The sequence below is a fragment of the Nicotiana sylvestris genome, chromosome 3, assembly GCF_000393655.2.
Source record: "Nicotiana sylvestris chromosome 3, ASM39365v2, whole genome shotgun sequence".
Taxonomy (NCBI): domain Eukaryota; kingdom Viridiplantae; phylum Streptophyta; class Magnoliopsida; order Solanales; family Solanaceae; genus Nicotiana; species Nicotiana sylvestris.
The window spans coordinates 204,399,802-204,421,058 of record NC_091059.1 but is presented as its reverse complement, the minus strand read 5'-3'; the positions used below and the strand labels follow the sequence as shown (position 1 = coordinate 204,421,058).

General features: G+C 36.2%; 3 protein-coding genes across 4 annotated transcripts; 1 reads left to right on the top strand and 2 right to left on the bottom strand.

Annotated features, from left to right (window-relative positions):
- Window positions 1-4,927: 4,927 nt before the first annotated feature.
- Window positions 4,928-7,120, bottom strand: LOC138888593 (uncharacterized). The gene is made up of 4 exons (XM_070170484.1): window positions 6,951-7,120; window positions 6,402-6,833; window positions 5,757-6,282; window positions 4,928-5,404 (listed from the first exon to the last, which is right to left on the bottom strand). Exons 1-4 carry the CDS (start codon window positions 7,118-7,120, stop codon window positions 4,928-4,930), a joined length of 1,605 nt encoding a protein of 534 aa, XP_070026585.1.
- A 1,573-nt stretch (window positions 7,121-8,693) lies between these two features.
- LOC104218268 (CRM-domain containing factor CFM3, chloroplastic/mitochondrial) lies at window positions 8,694-16,380 on the top strand. 2 transcript variants are annotated; one of them, XM_009768715.2, is made up of 10 exons: window positions 8,694-9,639; window positions 10,278-10,737; window positions 10,820-10,950; window positions 11,800-12,141; window positions 12,693-12,849; window positions 12,949-13,241; window positions 13,331-13,390; window positions 14,620-14,700; window positions 14,982-15,156; window positions 15,688-16,380. In XM_009768715.2, the coding sequence occupies exons 1-9, from the start codon at window positions 8,773-8,775 to the stop codon at window positions 15,084-15,086; spliced, it is 2,496 nt and encodes an 831-aa protein (XP_009767017.1). In that variant the 5' UTR covers window positions 8,694-8,772; the 3' UTR covers window positions 15,087-15,156; window positions 15,688-16,380. The 2 variants fall into 2 exon arrangements, with proteins under 2 accessions (XP_009767017.1, XP_009767027.1); XM_009768725.2 differs by having other exon boundaries at window positions 15,808-16,368.
- A 1,225-nt stretch (window positions 16,381-17,605) lies between these two features.
- Window positions 17,606-21,002, bottom strand: LOC104218259 (cleavage stimulating factor 64). Its single transcript, XM_009768706.2, has 7 exons — window positions 20,852-21,002; window positions 20,560-20,637; window positions 19,897-19,935; window positions 19,253-19,810; window positions 19,083-19,175; window positions 18,107-18,283; window positions 17,606-18,003 (listed from the first exon to the last, which is right to left on the bottom strand). The coding sequence occupies exons 1-7, from the start codon at window positions 20,927-20,929 to the stop codon at window positions 17,881-17,883; spliced, it is 1,146 nt and encodes a 381-aa protein (XP_009767008.1). The 5' UTR covers window positions 20,930-21,002; the 3' UTR covers window positions 17,606-17,880.
- Window positions 21,003-21,257: the final 255 nt, after the last annotated feature.

Here is a 21,257-nt window from a genome sequence, read left to right as displayed (position 1 = left end):
TAAAAGAAGAAAAGAGAGCGAAAATATAAAGAAAGTAGGAATTGGGCCTCTTCTTCGATTTCAAGCCACATGCCCAAAAAATGGCCCAACCTTCCCTATGACCCAGTCCATTTCGAACTGGGTCGACCCAGTCCATAACCCAACACCCCTATTATTGTACAAACAAAATAAAACAAAAAAAGAAGAAGTAAGAAAACCCTAAAAATGCCTAAAGCATCCCCCCTATTCTCCTTCTTCTTCCTCAAAACTCCAAAGCACAACCATGGCTGCCCTTGACCCCACTCCCTCTCGTCCAAACACCATCAACAAACAGTTCGTCATGACCAAACGACCCCAAGAACCATAGTTACTGTTGTCCGCGTAGCTGTCTCTGCGTCGTCACTTCATCTTCTTCGTCCTTCGTCAAGCTCGAGCTTGAGCTCGACATCCATGGCTGCCCAGCTCCACCAAGCAGTCCGCCATTTCCTTCGTCAACCACCAGCTTCCCCCTCGTCGTCACTGTCCAGTCGACGACCAAACAACCACCAAACGCCACTGCCCAGACGAACCCTCGCACCCCTAATGCTCGAACCATCGGACCCCCCTGTCGAGTAGCAGCTGTTGATGCTGCTGCTGCGTCACGTTCTTCTCCGGCAAAAACCCAGAAAACGAACAAGAACCCGTCGCCTTCAGCTGCCTCCCCGTCATCGTCACGACCCAGTTCTGTCGCGTCTCCGCTGTTTCCATTGGCCAAGCTCATCGTCCAGTTTGAAGCCCCGTCCCCAGCTGTCGCGTCTCCGCTGTCCGTCGACCTCTCATATGGGTTTGTACTGAAACCTCGTCGTCCACGGATGCTTTTACTGCTTCACTTCTGCCGCGCCAACTGCCGGTTTAGCTTCGGCGTGGTTTTCAGTTGTCAACCGCCGATATTGCTTCGTAGGTTCATGTTCGTCGTCGTCTGCTCGTGTTCGCCATCGTTGGTTTGAGCTTTGGTCGAGGCTCGTCAAGTTCGTTGTTTGTTTGGTCGTTGTTCGTCGTTTCGATCCGGTTAGTAGTTTTTTTTTAGTTTTATTTTGTCCGTATTTTGTTTTGATATTTTCGAATCTAAAATCGGCAAATGTTTGTTTTGTTTATCGTTTGAATTAATCTTTAGTTCATGTTCATGTGTTGTTTGTTAAATTAATTTTTCAGATTTCAAATGAAAGATTAATTAATTGTTTTCATGTTTATTTCATGTTTGTATTATTGTTTAAGTGAATATTTGTTAGTTTAATATTAGTTAGATACAAATTGAAGTTTAATTAATTGTTTCTTCAATTTGTTTAATGTATTTTATGTATTTTTCGGAAATTGTTAATATTGTTAAGTTCAAGTTTAAATTCATAATTGTTTCTTCTTAGGTTTTGTTTTGTCATTTGCCTAAAAGAATTTAGTTGTAATAAGGGAAGTATGTTGGTTTTAATCATTTGAATCCATCGTTTTTATTTTTAGATTTAATTCATGTTCATATTATGTTTGTTGATCTTGAATCCGAAATTTGTATAGTTTGATTTTTTGTTTATCATTTATGATTATCTCTTGAATTTGTCTCATAATCTTGTTTAAGTTTGATATAGGAATTGTTGGTTGTAATATTGTTATAGTTGATTTTGAGTTCAATATTATTGAATTTAGAAATCTAAATATACTTGTTTGATTGTTGTTGTTGTTTAAATCCGAAAATAGGTTTGTTGTTGCTAAAAATGTTGTTCAATCAAATTTTAGTTGTTCTTGGTTGTTCAATTTGTGTTCATATAATTTGTGGATTGAAATCATGTTCATGTGATTTGTTGTTGAAATGTTGAAGAAATCATGTTCATGAAATTTGTTGTTTGAACATTGTTAGAAATTAATCATATTGTCTATATTTTGGTTAAGTTTGATTAATTGATGTGTTATAGCTGATGGGTAGTTTGGTAATTCATAGTACTTTCGGGGGTAAAATAGTAATTTGTAATAGGGTCGGAGGGGTAGTTTAGGAATTATACATTTTGTAATTGTTTATATGAAGCATGGGGGACAAAATGAAATGGGGTAGGTTGTGATATAGTTGTTTAATATAAAGGGGGGACAAGATAAAATTTAGTGGGGGGAATCTTGCATTTATTTATGTTAGGCATGGGGGACAAAATATAATGGGGTGGTGTGATATATTTATTTAATGTAATGGGGATGAGTGGAAGATAATGGGTTTGGTAGAGAAAATGGGTTGATTTTAATTGATTAAAAGATTTATGGGTTGGGGGATATATAGAGAGGTCTTGAATCAGATTTTGGGGGGGAGGGGAGAAAAAATTTAAGAGAAAAAAAAAGTTCCGAAAAAAAATAAAATACTAAGACTTTAGAAAAACAAAAAGAAAAACATTCTGGAAATTCAAAAGAAGAAGAATATACACCTGATATATAGTCCAAATATTCTGAGATACGGATTGTGAAATTAAGGGTTAAACACTAACTAGTCTTTCAAAAATCTGAAAAAAGTTTCCCTTTGCTTCTGTCCGTTGGTTGTTGTTGTTTCCGGATTTTGTCTTGATTTTAAAATCTGTCACTAAGTTTCTCGTCGCTGGTTGTTACTAGTTGCTGGGATTGCTGTTGTTGTATGCTACTGAATTTCTGCTGATCTCTCACTTTTCTTTTGCTTCCAATATCAGGTACACAATTGACACGCTGATTATTGTAAACTGAAACAGGAAGCATGAATACGAAAAAATGAAGAATTGAAGTTCTAAATTTATTTTGAATTATATTCTTAATTTTATTTGTATATATAAATTATTTAGCTTACAAAAATTGGAATCATGTAGCTATTTAATGTATATATAGTGGAACATCCAACGATAGCTTAACGGATGAACTATCTATATATTGCTTAAAAATAAATAAATGGTGTAGTAACTCCGTCTAAGTTAAAAATCAAACGAATAGACCATTTCGGAACTTGTAAGAAAATTGTTTAGTTAAATAATATTGGTTAATTCCAGCATGTAATTGTTTTAGGATTAAAATTAGATTGCCAAGTAAATAAATAAATGGTGTAGTAACTCCGTCTAAGTTAAAAATCAAATGAATAGACCATTTCGGAACTTGTAAGAAAATTGTTTAGTTAAATAATATTGGTTAATTCCAGCATGTAATTGTTTTAGATTAAAATTAGATTGCCAAGTAAATAAATAAATGGTGTAGTAACTCCGTCTAAGTTAAAAATCAAACGAATAGACCATTTCGGAACTTGTAAGAAAATTGTTTAGTTAAATAATATTGGTTAATTCCAGCATGTAATTGTTTTAGGATTAAAACTAGATTGCCAAGTTTTTTTTTTTTTTGACAAACTGAGAACATGCCTAGTATAATATAATTAGGTAGTAATACGTGAGCCTGTGCCCGTATTGGCAACGGACTGCTTTGCTTGTATCATTTTTCAGAATTTACGAATCATATTCGAAACTCAACTATAACAACTCAAGCATGTAAATAAATTAAGACCTTTTCTCTTTCATTTTTGTAGAGATAATTTTTATAGAAAATGTAGGCATTTTAGGATTATCCTGATAAAAATAAATGAGATGAGCCTCGCCAAATAAAACGCGCAAATTGCGGGGCCCTCGATAAATGTTTAATTAAAATTACTTAGACTTCGGGATGAGCCGTTTAGCAAAATTCCACGGCCTTACCCAGAAATAATAATACGATAATTGTTTCAGGCGTGCATTTTAATAATCTTACCTTCTTAAATTCGGGTGCGCATTTATGTGACCCAAATCCAAATCTCAACGGAGTCGGAATGTATTAACAACCATGGGCGCATTGATTGTGACATGGTTCGAAATGCATTTTTACAATGTTGCAATTCCATAAAAAATAAATAATAATAAAAGCGGTTTTAAACTTAATGAAAGCACATAAGTAATAACATGTAATAAATTAGATATCTAGCTATTATAACAATTTAAGCGACCGTGCTAGAACCACGGGATTCGAGGGTGCCTAACACCTTCCCTGGGGTCAACAGAATTCCTTACTTAGAATTTCTGGTTCGCAGACTTCATTTGGAAAGTCGAATATTTTCCTCGATTTGGGATTTAAGATAAACCGGTGACTTGGGACGCCAAAAGCCAAACCTTTCCCAAGTGGCGACTCTGAATTAAATAAATAATCTCATTTCGAATATTGTCACTTAAATTGGAAAAACTCCCTTGCGCATTCAACCCTTCGGGGCGGGCGCGCAAAAAGGAGGTGTGACAGTTTTAATGCTATATTTTTTGTTTACTTCAGCCCATAGAGCTGAAGTTTTTAAGTTCATTTTGTATAACTTCAGCCCTTAGAGCTGATGTTTTTGTTTGTACTTTGTGTGTTGTTCTCATCTCTTTTTGTATCAATGTAATTCTCATCCTCTTTCTTCTTAGTTTTCTATTGCATTATCCTTGTTATTTGTTAGTATTTGCTTTATACTTCTTAGTTGGTTTTTATGTTTAGTTTTTGTAATTCTTTTTTATGTTTTTATGTTGTGCTTTTTTGTTTACTTCAGCATATTCATTAATGAATATGCTGAAGTTATTAAGTTCATTTTCTATAACTTCAGCTTAGAGATGCTGAAGATTTTGTTTGTACATGCCCTTATTTTGTGTGTTGTATGTGTATGTGTGTTTGTGTGAGTGTGTGTATATGTGTGTGTGTTTGTGTTAAGGATATGTATTTCACATACTGTAACCTAAAGTTTTTTCTCGTAGAAATCATTGCGTACTTTTTTAAAATGCAACAAAACCTGTAAGTCTGCGCAACAAAAATGAGTGATTTGTACTTTAGCAGTATATAAAATAGTCCAAGAGCTTCTTCTTTTTTATTCCTATGAAAAAATCACATTTCAAATATGTCATACAATAATGAAAGTCTAAATTCAGACCAAGGATTATTAAAGGTTGGAGTATTTTTCAGTGTGTTTCTTTGAATATGGATGAGGTGCTGGAGAAGACAAGCAAGTTGTTCTGTTATGCCCAACTTGTTTACATCGACTGCATTTGGTAGACTTGAATGGTACTGATTCAGTCATAGGTATATGCCTCTTCTTTGGTCTTCTTCCTTGTAAAATCTCTACATCGGGAGGTTTTGTGATCTCAGATTGTACATTTTGTGGTATATCCCATGATTTTTGATCTCCCACGGTATTCACATATCCTTCATATGTTTTCAACCATATTTCCTTTGAATACCAATTTGAGCAGTAATCAGATTTCTGCAGATATCTCTTATTAATAGCAGCAAGTGCACGTGGATAAGGCAATTCATCAAGTTGGAATTTCAGACAGTCACAAGTTCTCTTCTTTAAGTCCACAATGAATTCGATTCCTTCACTATTTATTCTGAACAACATTGAATCAAGGTTGAACACCTAACAAGAAATAAAAAATTAAGAAAAACTATATTAGTGTATTGTTGCTTCAAAAAGAAAAAGTATGATTTTTTTTAAATGTAAGCAGTAAATCACTGCAACAGATATAAAAAACTGAAGTTAATAAATATACTCACAAACATTTTACAAGCCAAGTCCATCTTCTTAGTCATCTTCTTCTGCCCATATTGATACTCTGTGAAAAGTTTCATTTGCCTTTTTTCTCCGTTCGTAAAACCACTCTCCTAACTTTTCTTGGATGAAATCTAACATTCTTAAAATAGCATTTCTCTCCCTTTTAGTAAAACGGAATTCATTGATTCTACCATGTTTGTTGTTAGCATATCATAACGTCGCTGTGGGAACCATGATCGAGACCTCTCTCTGGAGGTTCTTTCATTATGTAATTGTATGTTTTCTTGTCAATACTTTTGAGTTGGGACATTAACTGATTAAAATCTTCACGTTTGTATGACCTTGCAGCACTTTGAAAAAGATTTATTATCGTGGCTTGTGCATGTCTTTGCTTTAAATTTTTCTCAAAGTGATAGAGACATATACCATGGTGAGCTTCAGGAAAAACTTTTCTAATCCCATTTGCAATCGATTGGTTTCTATCTGACAAGAAAACCAATTCACGACGGACTTGAATTGCTTTTCTCATTTCCCCGAAGAACCAAATGTATGCCTCATTGTTTTCTGATTCTGCTACACCAAAACATAGAGGAAAGATTTGATTGTTTGCATCCTTTGATACAACAACAAATAAAATACCACGATATTTGGACTTTAAAAATGTTGCATCTACCGCAATAACGGGTCTATAGTAGGACCAACTAGCTACTGATGCCGCAGGAGCAAAGAACATGTAAGCAAATCTGTACAGTGAAACACAAAAAAACAAATCATAAGGTGTGAAGTTTTTCAAATAGGAACATTTGAAACTTCAGGCTGATGGTTAGTAATGTTTTGCTTACCTACTTTTATGCTTGTGTACGTTCCTGGGTTTTTGCACACCATCATGTGTAGGTATGAAGGAAGAATCTGGTAGTTCTCTTCAGGTGACCCCCTTATGCAAGCAACAACTTTTTGAATAGCATGACATGCCTTGTGATAACCAATGTCAATTCCAAATTTCTTTTTCATTTCATTTTCTACAAAGGCTAGTGTAACCTCTATTTTTTTGTCTCGAACATATTTTGTAATTTGTTCACTTATAAAATTTGATGTAGCATGCTTCTGATCTGATTTTCTTGTATCAACCGAGCATTCATGGATGTTATGATATTTTATCACCCTGAATAGTGTGGAATTTTTTATTCTGGTAGCACGTACATTCCAACCACATTTGTCCACGATGCATTTCAGCTTGTATCTCTTTGAACATGATCTAACAGCAGTGAATTCAACTTTCTGGTTTATCTCCAAGCTGCAGAAAAATTTAGTCATGTTTTGTTTGTTCTCAAAAATTGATCCAACTCTTACTTTCTCAGGCAACGCATCGTGCCTAAGTATTTTACATGGTGGAGATTCTTTCAGCTGTTACCTCACCCTTTTTCCTAATTTCCGAGAAGCACAAGAACTTTCAGCAATTTCTTCAATTCTATCTGATGTTATCGGTATATTCTCCATGTTTACTTCATCTTCATTGTTGCTTATCATTGCAGAAGGTAACAAAAAGGTTTGTTGGATTGTGTGTTGGTTGTCAATTTGCATTATTAGTTGTCCTTCTTCTTCTTGGTCATCGACAAACTGGTTTGAATTTATTGGAGGAGGGGTAATTGTTGCAGCATTATATATTCTGAAGCAGCTGTAATGTTAGAAGGTTGTAGCTCGTTGTCTACTTCCATTATTGGCTGTCCTACTTCATGTTCAAAAGGTTTTGAATCTATCGCATATGCAAGAGATTGTTTGAATGCTGCAGATTCTGAAGGTTGTATTATTTCGATGATGAAATGACAATTTTTGTAGGGTGAATCAGTTGTAAGCAAATGTATACAGGTACTGAGTTCTTCATCTGAAGTTACAAGCATTCCTTTGCTTGTATTTAGTTTCATATCAAACCATACTTTTAGTGCATATCTGGTTGAATCAATATTTGCAACTTCACTAATTTTCTTTAGGAAAGTATTGAATGATATGTGCTTATTAAGTAGAACAAGTTTTGTATCATGATCCAAGTACTTGAAATCAGGAGTCCAACTCCCATTGAAAGTTATAACAATGCAAATCGAACTCATCCTGCAGATTCATTTTTAGTGGCAAGTATTAGGAAAGTGAACAGAAGAATTTTTAGGTTGTTTGTGCTGAAGTTTTTACAAATGAACTAAATCACTTAGGCATCTTTTGTTGACTTTTTTTGGAAAAAGATGTATGACATAATTAATGAATGCTGCACAGAAAACTTTAGCTTATTAAGTGCAGAAGTTTTTAGAAATAAGCTTAATAACTTCAGCATATCAGCTGAAGATTTTTTGAAAAAGCTGTATGACAGGGATTCATGAATGCAGGGACAACAACTTCAGCTCTTAAGTGATGAAGATTTTAGAAACGTTCTAAATAACTTCAGCAGGAGGAAAATAGACAGTGCAGGAGGAAAACTTCAGCTCCATTAGCCGAAGTTTTTACAGATTAACTAAAAAACTTCAGCACCTGTGCCGAAGTTTTTTGTGCAATATGAAATTTTAATTGATGTTTTATTTTTTTTACCCAGTGTAATAGGAAAACTTCAGCTTTTAAATAATAACAAAAAAACTTCAGCACCTCTGCCGAAGTTTTTTGTGCATATGTGTTTTAAATATTAAAACACTCATATAATATTTTAATATAATTTTTAGCATATTTGTCGGATTAAAATGTTAGAATTCATCGTCAAACAGATTTAGAATGCAAATTCAGCATATTAGTTAAGTTCGTCAAACAACTTCAATCAATCAATCAGAAAATATATAATTCAAAAACTATTTTGAATTCTGGAAATGAATTTGAATACTTATAATGTATTTGAATTTGAATTTGGAATTTGAATCTGGTTGCGAGAGACGATCTCAAGAGAGACGGACTGATGGAGGAGATACGGAGGAGATCTGGAATTTGAATCTGGGTATGCTTGATGCAATTTTTATATGTTTTGAAAGGGTATAATGATCATATTATTACGGATTTTTTGTTAGTTGGTTACGAAATAAATCGTTTTTAAAAATAGGATATATGTTAAAAGGTGGCATAAAAATAGGTTAGGCTGACGTGTACATATGACCGCTAAAATATCCGAATAGATATCTTATCGTCAAAGCTCTGCCAACTGAAGCCATTTTTCCCACTACTATGAAGCTAACCGGAGGAAGAAGAAACTGAATTAATTGAAAATGGCCTTATCGACGGCGAAATTCACAGAATTGCCACCACATTTGTTCTCCTCGTTTTCTACTCCTTCTACTCGACCTGCATTCTCTCTTTTCCTTAAACCCTTCTCATCTCTTCGCCGCACCGGCGGCAACACCAGAACCAACAACAGGGATCAACGGAAACCCTACCGAGATTCAAATTCCAATTCTACCCCTGTGAAGTCCAAGCCAAACAAATCTCACTCTTCTACTTGGCTAAATAAATGGCCCAACACATCTCCTTCAGTAGAACATTCGTCGTCCAATTCTAGAACCTTCGATTCCAACACGGAAACTAAATACTTCGACGAGAACACTAGTAGAGTAGGGACCACCGCCATAGAGAGGATTGTACTCCGTTTGAGAAATTTAGGATTAGGCTCTGACGATGAAGATGAAAATGAGGAAGAGGAAAATTCGAATTTGAATTCTAGTTCGGCAGTGCCGAGTAATGGCGAAGAAGAGAAATTAGGGGATTTACTGAAGAGAGATTGGGTCCGACCGGATATGATATTGGGAGAGAGTGATGATGACGAGGGAGATGATACATTGTTGCCGTGGGAACGGAATGTAGAGGAGGGAGAGGTGGTGGTGGAGGAGCAGAGGGGAGGGAAGAGGAGGACAGTGAAGGCACCAACATTGGCTGAGCTAACAATTGAGGATGAGGAATTGAGGAGGCTGAGGAGGAATGGTATGACTTTGAGAGAAAGGGTGAGTGTACCTAAGGCTGGGATTACAGGAGCAGTGTTGGAGAAGATTCACGATGCGTGGAGGAAGAATGAGCTGGTTAGGCTCAAGTTTCATGAGGTTTTGGCTCATGATATGAGGACTGGCCACGAGATTGTTGAGGTTGGTGCACTTGGCTTTACCCTCATTTTTATATTTAGAAACAATTTAACTTTAAACTTTCCATTTTAACTTTAATGAGATGATTTATAACCACTCAAATGTAAACTCTGCGACTAGTCAAACGCCGCCACATAAAATGGGACGGGGGAGTATTTGTTTCTATTTGTCTTGCTTTCTTTTGGCATGAGTTCATTTGACTCTTTAGAATATTTCCAGAACTTGTGTCCAAAAGATTTCTTGTATATTTTGTTCTTCATATATTGTCCTAGTGCTGGCCAAGATTACATCCTATGGATCACTTATTAAACTTGGCACTTCTGAAGCAATAATAGGAATCATCATTACGACGAAGAAAGAGCTTTATTCATATGTCCATTACTTTTCAAAGTAATGATTGCCATTCTCCATAAAGATTCATAGATGTGGATTTACTTGAATTTGTTTTAAAATACAATTATTAACTTGCTAACAATTAAAAAAAATGCAATCATTATCTTGTTAAAGATAAATAGTAGTACAATTTTCGAGCAATTATCCAGTAAATATTGCAAGCAATTATCGTCATTTGTAATTTACCTAAATATTGTATTTGTTAGAAAAGGTGCAGTGCGCTAACTTCCTTTTTTCCCGGTTGTCAGCGTCGAACAGGAGGGCTTGTGATATGGAGGGCTGGGAGCGTTATGGTGGTGTATCGAGGAAGTAACTATGAGGGGCCTTCTTTGAGATCTCGATCCGTGAATGAGAACGGCAATGCTCTCTTTGTTCCTGATGTTTCCTCTGATAAATCTATTGCAAAAGACGACAAAAGCTCTAATCCAGTTATAGAGAATCGTAATCAAGTTCATCCTCATCGTGTCCAAAGCATGACTGAGGAGGAAGCAGAATTCAATAGGCTATTAGATGGTTTAGGCCCACGTTATGAGGATTGGTGGGGTACGGGGGTGATTCCTGTTGATGCCGATTTGCTCCCCCAGACAATTCCTGGCTATAAAACACCTTTCCGGCTTCTTCCTACTGGAATGAGATCACGCCTAACAAATGCAGAAATGACTAATTTACGGAAAATTGCTAAATCACTTCCTTGTCATTTTGCTCTCGGTAAATTTCAACCCTCTAAGTACCATTACTGTTTTTGTTTTTAGTGTGACAATATAGGTTATCTTCCTGGTGTCCATTTTAGGAAGAAACAGAAATCATCAAGGGCTGGCTGCTGCTATAATCAAGCTTTGGGAGAAAAGTTTAGTTGTTAAAATTGCAGTCAAACGTGGGATTCAGAATACAAACAACAAGCTGATGGCTGAGGAGTTAAAGGTGTGTTAGAATGTTTTGATGTGATTTTATCCCAAATAAAAAGAAATAGAAAAGAATGTCTTTATATGTTAGTTGCTTCTGTCTGTGACTTCTTTGATTCTTTGTGTGATGTCATATGAATTGGGAAGTACTATTTATCTTCGTCAGAGGGGATTCCAATTTCATGAAATTAGGTCCTTAGGCTGTTAGTCATATCACCCCATGTTTCATGTTTACAAGTTAATACTTCTAGAGAAAGTATTGGCTCCCATCTGATTAAAAAAAGGAGAAAGTATCGGCTTCCACTTTGTGTTCTCCATTTCCTTTTCCATTCTGCAGACACCACTAATTTAGTTCTAGAAAAAAAATAAGAAAAAGCTGATCCTGTTTATGTGAACCAGAAAAGTCGTCTGGAAGAGACGTTACAGAACTGAGACATCTTAGTTATTGTCCTGCCACTTCTAAAGTTCTGTATTTAGCCCTTCATGGCTTGATACTTGACTGTACAGAATTTTTCGCCCACAAAGATCACACTCCTTATCTTGTCTTATGTGATCTTGTGACACATCTTAAGCTTCACACTACAAAGTGTTTCAGTAATCACCAATGAGTTATGGGTGTGCCCTATTTTGGAATCACATATCAACTGATATCAGTTATACAGTGACGTGATAATAGGCTTTTCCAGGAATCTTGGTACTTCTTAAAATTATTGCTTCTCTATAGTTGAAGTTCATATCAGATATAAAGCTTCATTTGTCCTTTTTTTTGCCGCAGACGTACACCTCACTGAGCAGCACATAATACTTGTATGCCTTTGAAATTGGAGATCTGTTGAGTATTAGTGCTAACATTTCAGCTGTATCTCAGAAATTAACAGGGGGAGTCCTACTTCTGAGAAACAAATATTACATTATCTTTTATCGAGGAAAAGATTTCCTCCCACCTACTGTTGCGGCTGCTTTAGCAGAAAGGCAAGAGATAACAAAACAGATCCAAGATGTTGAAGAGAAAACGCGGAGCGGGCCTGCTGAACCGGCACCGTTGGCCACAGATGCACAGGCTGTTGCTGGTACTTTAGCAGAATTTTATGAGGCTCAGGCTCGGTGGGGAAGAGAAATATCTGACGAAGAACGTGAGAAAATGTTAAAAGAAGCAGCTAGAGCTAAGATTGCTAGAGTAGTCAAGCGGCTTGAACATAAACTTGAGCTTGTAAGTATATCTTTTCACCGCTAATCTGAAAGCACATCTCTTGAATGATAGCGCTTCTAAAGTTTCCTCACATTAGTTTTTTTCATGATAACCCATTGCCTTTATTGCAGTTTATCTTATCATTCTGTTGCAAAATGGTTGTCTTTTTTGAAATCCGTCAGATTTCCCTTTTATTATTGAAGAAAAAAAATTTGGTGCGATCTAGGAGTATGGTACTATCTAGCTATCGGAAAATTTCAACTGATGAGCTATAGAATTCTTTAAATTTGCTGTCTGTCATTCTTCACTATGCCCTCATATTTTATAGGCTTTTGTTTTTCCAAAAAGCTTTTTGCTTTTCAATTTTTTTTTACTCTCTTGAGATTCATATTTTTCTTCATTCTTTTTTTCCCCTAAATTTTTGGCTCTTCTGAAAATGTCCTGCCAAATTTAATTTCCTTTAGTTATTTCCTTAATCTTGTTTCCAAGTTATTTTTATCTAGCCTTGTCTCAATTTTATTTTGCCATTCCTTTGTCTATTAAGTAATCGTTTTTATGTGATGCGTGAACAGTCCCAGGCGAAGAAGCTTAAAGCAGAGAAAATTTTAGCTAAGATTGTGGACTCCTGGATTCCTGCTGGTCCTTCTGATGATCTGGAAACAATAACAGAGGAGGAAAGGGTCATGTACCGCAGAGTTGGATTAAGAATGAAGTCATACCTGCCACTTGGTGAGTTTTCGTTGTTCTTGGACGTAACAAAAACTGTGGTCAATATGTTGATTACATCCTGTTTTTAACTGAGAACTCATGTATATGCTTACTTACCAGGTATTCGTGGCGTCTTTGATGGTGTTATTGAGAACATGCATCTGCATTGGAAACACAGAGAACTTGTAAAGTTAATATCTAAGGAAAAGGAACTTGCTTTTGTTGAAGAAACAGCTAGACTTTTGGAATATGAAAGTGGTGGGATTCTAGTGGCAATAGATAGAGTACCAAAAGGTTATGCTCTTATTTTCTACCGGGGGAAGAACTATAGGCGGCCAATCAGCCTCAGGCCAAGGAACCTTCTGACAAAAGCAAAAGCACTAAAACGTAGAGTGGCACTACAGCGTTACGAGGTTTTTCATCTTATACATGGCAGCTGTCCCATTAAAAAACGATGTTATCTCACCTTTTACTGATAATCTGCTTGTTTTCTGTCTTGTAGGCTCTCAGTCAGCATATGACCGAGCTGGAGACATCGATAGAGCAAACGAAAAGGCAAATTGTAAGATAAAATCTGACCTTGAATTATGCGTTCATGTAGTACAGTTTGCTAATATACCCTTTGTAGTTTGTCATGTTACCATTCACTCTGCTTCTTCTTGATTTGGGCTCTTGCCTATGTGTCAGATACGAACTTATATATTCACGTATCTTGATTACTTATAGTCCCAACTTCAACAGATGGTCCAATTCTTCATGCTTCATTTCTTGGTGTTTTCTTTTGATTTCCACATTGGGCTGCAAATTCTAACAGTTTGTTTGAAATAAATACCCGATTTATAATTAAATGGTTTTCTTCATATAAAAAATCCTCCATTTTGTAAACATTTCAGGATGCTTCTGACTACAACTCTATTAGCTTTTCAAAAAGATTAACTGGATCCATTCTTATAGTTATATGTGCATAATCTATCCTTATGTGTTTCTACTATCAACCATTAAAACATTGCCAAACTAAACTTAAAGTGGGATCAGAGTGTTTTACATTAATCATATTTGAAAGGCCAATGATCATGCATAGCTGGAAGATATTCTTAAAACCATATTATATATTCCAACATTAATATTTCCTATAAATTACCATGTAGTAGTTTTTGCAGAGAAATATAGTTCTAAATATTATAAGATAAAACAAATGTTCCCAAATTAAGATTGCCATCTCTTAGAAGGCCAAATCCTAATGTGTGGAAGTTGACTAAAGTTAGATTGAGTAAAAAATTTCAGTTCAGAATCTTTTAGAGATGCAACAAAGAAGTGAGTCTGATCTTTGTAAACCACAATTCCTAAAGAAGGATCACATCTGAGGGATTTTCATTCATCATCGTCTTGATAACACCCAATCTTATATGCTAACTGGATCTTTTCATAGCATTGGTTACATATCTCTGGAATTCAAACTGTAGGCAAGTCTGAACTCATCTTCTTCCAGTTTTACTTTGTCATCAGTGGGATATTGATTACCTTATTAAGAAAAAGATCATTGGAATATTTCATATCTGTTAAGTACCAGTGGAACTAGTTAACGTTCATCAAGAGAGGCTCTTGAAGACGTGAAAAATGTCGCTGGAAAAATTGGGGTTGCTTTGTGAATTAAATTTGTTTTTTGTAATATCTAACATATTTGCAGCTACACTGTGATTACCAGTATTTTTGAAATTCAAAGTGCGTATTTCAAGTTTTCAACTATCTATACATTTTCGATAACTGAATCTTCTTCTTGTATGTCCATAGGGTGATGTTGGTAATGCAGGCATCAATAATAGCAACTTGGAGGCACTTATTCAATTCAATCATGTCTCAGAATTTTCCCAAGTGAGTTTACAATGATTTCTCTGGCTAACTAGGAAAATCTTGGAAGTTTCTTGTACGATAGTCAAGAATTGTCTTTAACTGACCACTTTGCAGGGCTTCTTCTTGTCTTAACTGTTAATGGTTCCTTGAAGTGAAGAGGTCCTCCCTCGAGGGGGGGGGGGGGTTGATCTTTTTAATTTCAGGATTTAGGATCAAAATAATGAAATATTTACCAGAAGAAAAGATCAAATTATAATGATTGTGAAATATTCATATTAACTTACTTTTTGTTCGGTGTGCAGAGTGAAGATGAAGCTTCATCGCTGGAGTCTGATGGTGACGAGGATGAAGATCCTGAATGGGAAAATGATGATGATTCAGAATACTCCAGTCTCGAGGACATTTAGACAGGATAACAACATTTCATGGCTAATTGTTTATGAGGAACTGCATTATCATGACTGTAGTCTTATTGAGGTAATCGTACCGTCTTATGCCTTCATTATTAAAACTATGTTTAAAAGCTCTTATTCCTAAAAATAATGAATGCATATTCAATATGATTATAAAACCTATATTATTCTACCGAATGGAAAAAGAAAAAGAAATGGCAGGAAGCGAAGTGATTGGAACTGGTTTGCTAGGGCACTTCTCACCGGGAAAAGTGTAATGGTTCAACAAATTTGAAGAGCAAGGAAATTATTTTTCGTAATCAATTCTAGATGCCACTAGCAACACGAAATGTCTCAAATACTTGTTTGTATTTAAAACCTCATAATGCCCGTCATAATATTCTTGTTGCTCTTTAGAATTGGTTCAAGCGTTGAATAAACTACAAGGTTTTACTATTCGAAATGAATATACTGGTCAAATTTTCTCAGAAGATGCCTAGTATGTGCAAACTACTTAGTTTAAGTGTTGGGATACACACTTAAAATTCACTACACGTTTTAACCCATGGCATGCTAACAGTGGCATTAACTTCCAGTACTACTTTTATATTTGCAGATACACTGGAAATGACAAAGAAACACATTAACCAAAAGTGAACTACTGCTTGAGTGCTACAACTCCCAACTACAATAACTGTATGTTCTTATTGACCAAGTATGATACTGTATCTTGCAGCCACAACAATCATCTTTCTGAGGTTTTGGATCATAAATGAGGTTAATAAATCTCCTGAGTATTTGCTTATGGCCATCGATGGAGCCTTTGGATCACTGGTCGATTCAAATTGTGTAAGGGCTTCTCATTGTGCAATTATCCAAGCTCAACTGGCCCGAATTGTACAGTGACGGATTAGCTGGAGTGCTTGTCTGCTGGTGCCCAGACTTTATTATCAACTCATAGCTTTGGACCTTCGGTGAACATTGTAACGAGTGTAGATGTAATTGCTTTGTCAATCATTCTTTTTGGTTCTTCCAGTTTTTGTAATTACTTTGCTGAATCATGGAGAAAACAATGAGAAGGATGCATCACATATCAAGGGAAAAAAAGAAGAGGAAAACTGAAAAGATAACAAGAATAAGGGTGTGTTTGGTATGAAGGAAAATGTTTTCATGGAAAATAAGTGGTTTTGTACTTATTTTCCCTTGTTTGGTTAGTGGTTGGAAAAAATTTCCGGAAAATATTTTCTAATGTTTGGTTAGAAAGTAAAAAATATTTTTGGGAAAATAACTTTTTATACTACTTTCCTCACCCCCTTCCCTCAAGTCCCCATGTTTACCCTTTGTTTTTAGGATTGTATTTTCTTTAAGAATTTAATTATTCTTCTAAAAATTCACACAAACTCAAAAGAATTAATGTGCTGTTTTACTGTTTATCATGCAAAAACGTTGAAATTTGTGCTTCATAACTAAGAAGAAAATATTTTTTTTGGTTGAAAAAAAAAGTACCTTTTCTACCACACGAAAATAAAGTACTCATTTTGTTGGAACAAAAGAAAATGCTTTTTCTTCATTAAAATTAAAGAAAATACATTCTACATCATGAAAAGAAAATATTCCTTTTGTTGAAATAAAAAAAATACTTTTTACTACATCATTTGTCATCTATCTGGGCATAAGCGCAAATGACAACTGCAATTGAAATTTTTTATCAAGAATGTGTCTGCGAAGATTTGTTTCAATATGCACCGAGCAGAACTGAGTATCAGAGAGTTAACAGTTTCTTGATACCAAGGAATGAAAGGCTTTCTTCAGAACGCAGATGTTAATTAGCTATTGTCCTAGCAACTTTATTAACTAAGGTCTTTTTTGTGCTTTTAGTTTCTAGGATCTCTAAGGTAAAATGAAATTTAACCAAACGTCAAACAATATGTATGGTCTGAGGTGCAGACGTGATGGTAAGTGTCATATAAGAGCTTAAAGTTAGGTTTTATTATAAGGGCACCATAACATTAATTTATAGAACACAAATGTCACTGCCATGTGACAATAAGCTGAACTAAGCGTCAAACATATGTGAGAGTTTTCTACATGCCTTAATAGTTCATAAAATGAATGTTTTTGCTGCTTTCACAGTGATGCCTCTAATTGCTGTCTACCTAATGATGTTACAGCGGGGCTAATGAAATCGAAGTGGAAGCATCTCACTATTGCATGAATCGAGCCTTTACTCAAATCTAACACCGATCATAAGGTTATTAAGAAAAAGAAGAATGATATCTTTGTCTTCAGTTTGGGTATCTGACTGAAGGGGGGAAGAGTGGAGAAGCATGGACCAACCAGTTACATTGTTATGTACCAACCTCCACATATCATGAAAAATTACTACATAGGTTTACAATTATCCATGGACATGAATGTCTGAATTTCCGCTTCACTTTGGATCTCTCGGGAACTAGGTACAGCTCTTACGCGACTATACTATTTCGCAATCTCATATTTGAGTTGCATTAAACTATGCTAATACAGTACCATGCTACATGCAAGTGACAATAGATACAAAAGAAAGAGGAAAGGGTCCGAAAGATGACATATATATTACACAAAGGAGCTCCACCAACACCCCTATAAGCAACAGTTATGATTTGCTGACTACATGACAGGAAAAATAACCTTAACGAAGGGGGAAACAAACCATTGAACTAGGGACGCACTGTCCATCTACAGGAATGGATAAATAGCAAAGTCAGTTAGCCAGACAGTGATATTCCAATTTCTTCGCAAAATTGTCTTTTGCAGCACTTGCTTCTAATTAACGGAGCATTTGTTGCAACTGAAGCACTTGATTCCTTTGCTCTGGAGGTAGCATGTTAATCTGTTCCGGGGTCAGACTCCTTACTTGCTGAAGAAGTGCATTCTCCATCTCCGGACTCAGCTGCACATCAACAAGATTAGCTTATTTTTGGCCTGAAACAGAAAGTAAAACCAACAGTCATCTCTAAAACTAAATAAGTGAACAATCGGACTGCAGATATTACTGCTGCCGGTCTAGAAGGCTGACTGCTCGGGCCCATCTGGCCAGTGAATGGTGGTGGTCCTGGGAGCTGTGTTCCTGATGTATTCTCTGGTAAGCTGGGAATCCAAGGAGATACTCGATCTGCTTGCATAGAACTTCCAACTTGATTGAACTCTGGTCTCAAATGTGAACCTCCCCTCTAGATATAAGCACATAAAGATAGCACGTCAAATCCTATGATAATAGCCGACAGATTCCAAAGTGAGTTAGAGGTAAGAATTCTCTTTCAAACAATAGAAACCAAAATCATCGTGCTTTCTGAACCGTTGCCAGAACTAACATGTAACATTGCTCTTGGAAACACCATGTTACAAAAAGATGATTTGGGAATGGATAACAAGTTATACTTTGTCAAGGTTTGAACTTTATCGAAGATAATACTTAAGTATATAAAGTCTGCAATCTGTAGTTTCAAAAGGCCAAATATATTGAAAATATTTTGATTGGCTAAATAATAACACTGACAATAGGAAAAATAGAATCGTTAGTTTGGGCTAGAGGGACCAAGGGAATTGGAATGATTTGGGATGTAAAAGAAAGTCGGTAACCCAGATTTTTATAAAAGAATGCTAACAATGGAGGAGCATAGCATACCTATATGACTATATCCCTACTAGCCATTTTTATCCAAAGACTAAAAAACCCTCTATACATATCCTACTTCACAATCCCACACACCTAATGATCATGACATAGACGTATTTAACACGGATAAGTAGAAAATCTTAAACACAGTAAACTTGGCACAGAACTCATGCATTGGTAAAGAGGTAACTATTAAGTGGCACTTAAAATTTAACAATGGTCCGTCCTTATTAGAATTGACCAAGTTTAGCAGAGCAAGAAACAGAATGATCAGGCTTACATGGCCAGAAAGACCAACCAGCACTAGCAATGGCATAAAGTTTCAGTCACGTAGATTTAAAAAACTAGGGCACCTGATATAGCGACTGGGGTGGCAGCTGACTTGGAACTGGTGGTTGTCCCGGTAGAAAAGAAGGTCCCATGCTTGCTGGAGGCCTCGGCGCAGGCTGAATGATAAAAGGAAAATTTACATCTTATGCATGGAATAGGAAAACCTTAAATCCTCTATAAGCATAATGCTTACATGATAAGTAGGCTGAGAATGATGGTGGTGCTGAGGTGCTCCAGATTGCGGAAAACCACTATTGGGTCCCATGTAAGGGTGAAGTTGATGGGGGAAAGGTTGCATTGGTGGTCTCACTTGTGGTGGTATCTGTGGTTGCATAGTGAGGTGTTGGTTGCCACTAGTTTGCATTGGTTGTTCCAACTGGGAGGATGCCGGAGGCATCTGTGATTGAAGATGAGATTGCAGTGGTGAAGCAGAATGATGAGGAAGCGATGGCATGTTAGGAACTTGAGAAGTTTGTGGTAAAGAGATTGGTGTGGCTTGAGCACCACTATGTCCTTTTGGCTGCTGCACCGACTGCAATGGATAAGACGGCAAGGATGGGGATTGAAGGTTTGAGGGTGGACGAGAAGCGGATGGCACTATTGGAGCAGGTTGATTCTGCTGCTGCTTTCTTGTTTGTTCCTGAATGCCGATTTGCCCTGACAACGATGTAGTGGTCTGGACATTTGACCGTGGAAGCTGAGATACTGAAGGCTGAGGATTCAATGCTCCTGTCGGCTGGATGGCTGGAATCTACAATAGAAAAAAGTAAATATCTGCATCGCATTGTACACATGAAAATAGATATTTCACAAAAGGATGATAGAAACACTACTTACTGCTTGTGGGGGCTGCACCATCCCGAGCATTATTTGTGCCTATTAAACGCATCATCAAACTCCAGCTCAGAAAATCATAAATCAACAAAGAAACTCCAAATTCATATATGTCGGATTCCAATTAAGAAAGCTTATTATTCCAACCTTCCACAGTATCTTGTGATGCCTCACAATACAAGACAGAATATAATCCTTAAAACACCATCCATATCACAATAAACCAACCTATACTCTATCCTAAGAGTTCACACGAGGGACAAAGGAGAAGCTGTGTTTTAGCCATGAAATTTGATATATTTCACTTACTACATCAGGCTTCTCTAAATGTCAAATTATATAAGAGTTTAAACTTTAAAATTAAGGCAAACAGTTCTCATAGATTAAGCTTTTTGATCACATATTAAAATATCTGACTTCAAATTTTAAACTAAATCACGCCATTTCAGTTTAAACTTATAAGGACAAGAATGTTGAAACCATAAGCCGGTGTAACTACACTCTCTGCAATAATTAGATAACTTAGAACACTAATCTTAGCATTGTAACAACCAATAGGAAGCAAAAAGAGATAAGAATCTAGAATAATAATGCTCAAAATAGATACTTGATCAAAGTCAAGCAAACGAGTAAAATTAGTAGAGAGAGCGAAGGTAAAAAAAAAACCTGAAAGAGTGCCCTAGTCAAGCTAGGGTTTTGAATGAGAATTTGCCTTGCTTGGTGCTGGTTTTGTTCCACTAGCGTCTACACAACAGCCCCATTAGAAAATCAGTGCTAATAATTTACAACAATTTTTATCAAGTAGCTCTAGGAAAATAATACGAGTAACAAACGAAATGAAATGAAAATTGAACTTGATTAAACCTTCAACAATGAATTTGTGTATGGATTATATGACACACACACACACACATACATACATATAAGGCGCGCCTACATTATATGTATATAGGAGTACCTTCATCTGAGACATAATGTCGTGGAGCTGGTTTTTGGACATTCCGGCCATTTTCGCCGATAATCCATCTCCGGTCATTGCTTCCCCAAATCTCTTACACCGGCACTTTCAGTCGGAGCAAGGAAATAGTAGGAACAAGGGACTTTCTCATACCTCTGTTTTTCCCGGGAGATGGTTGCCACTTTACTGGGCTTTCAGGGCCCAATACGGTGGCCCATCAATAATAGCCCACTATTAAAATTAATCTGTACTATATTAAAAGTACGAAGTCCTTAGCGACCTTTTTACCGTAAAAATTGCACGGGACGCCCTATTGGTCGCCCCCATTTAACCTATACCCATTTTTAAAAAAAGTTTTAACTTGTACCCATCTTTTAAACAACTTCAGCCCTTTTCTCCTCATCCT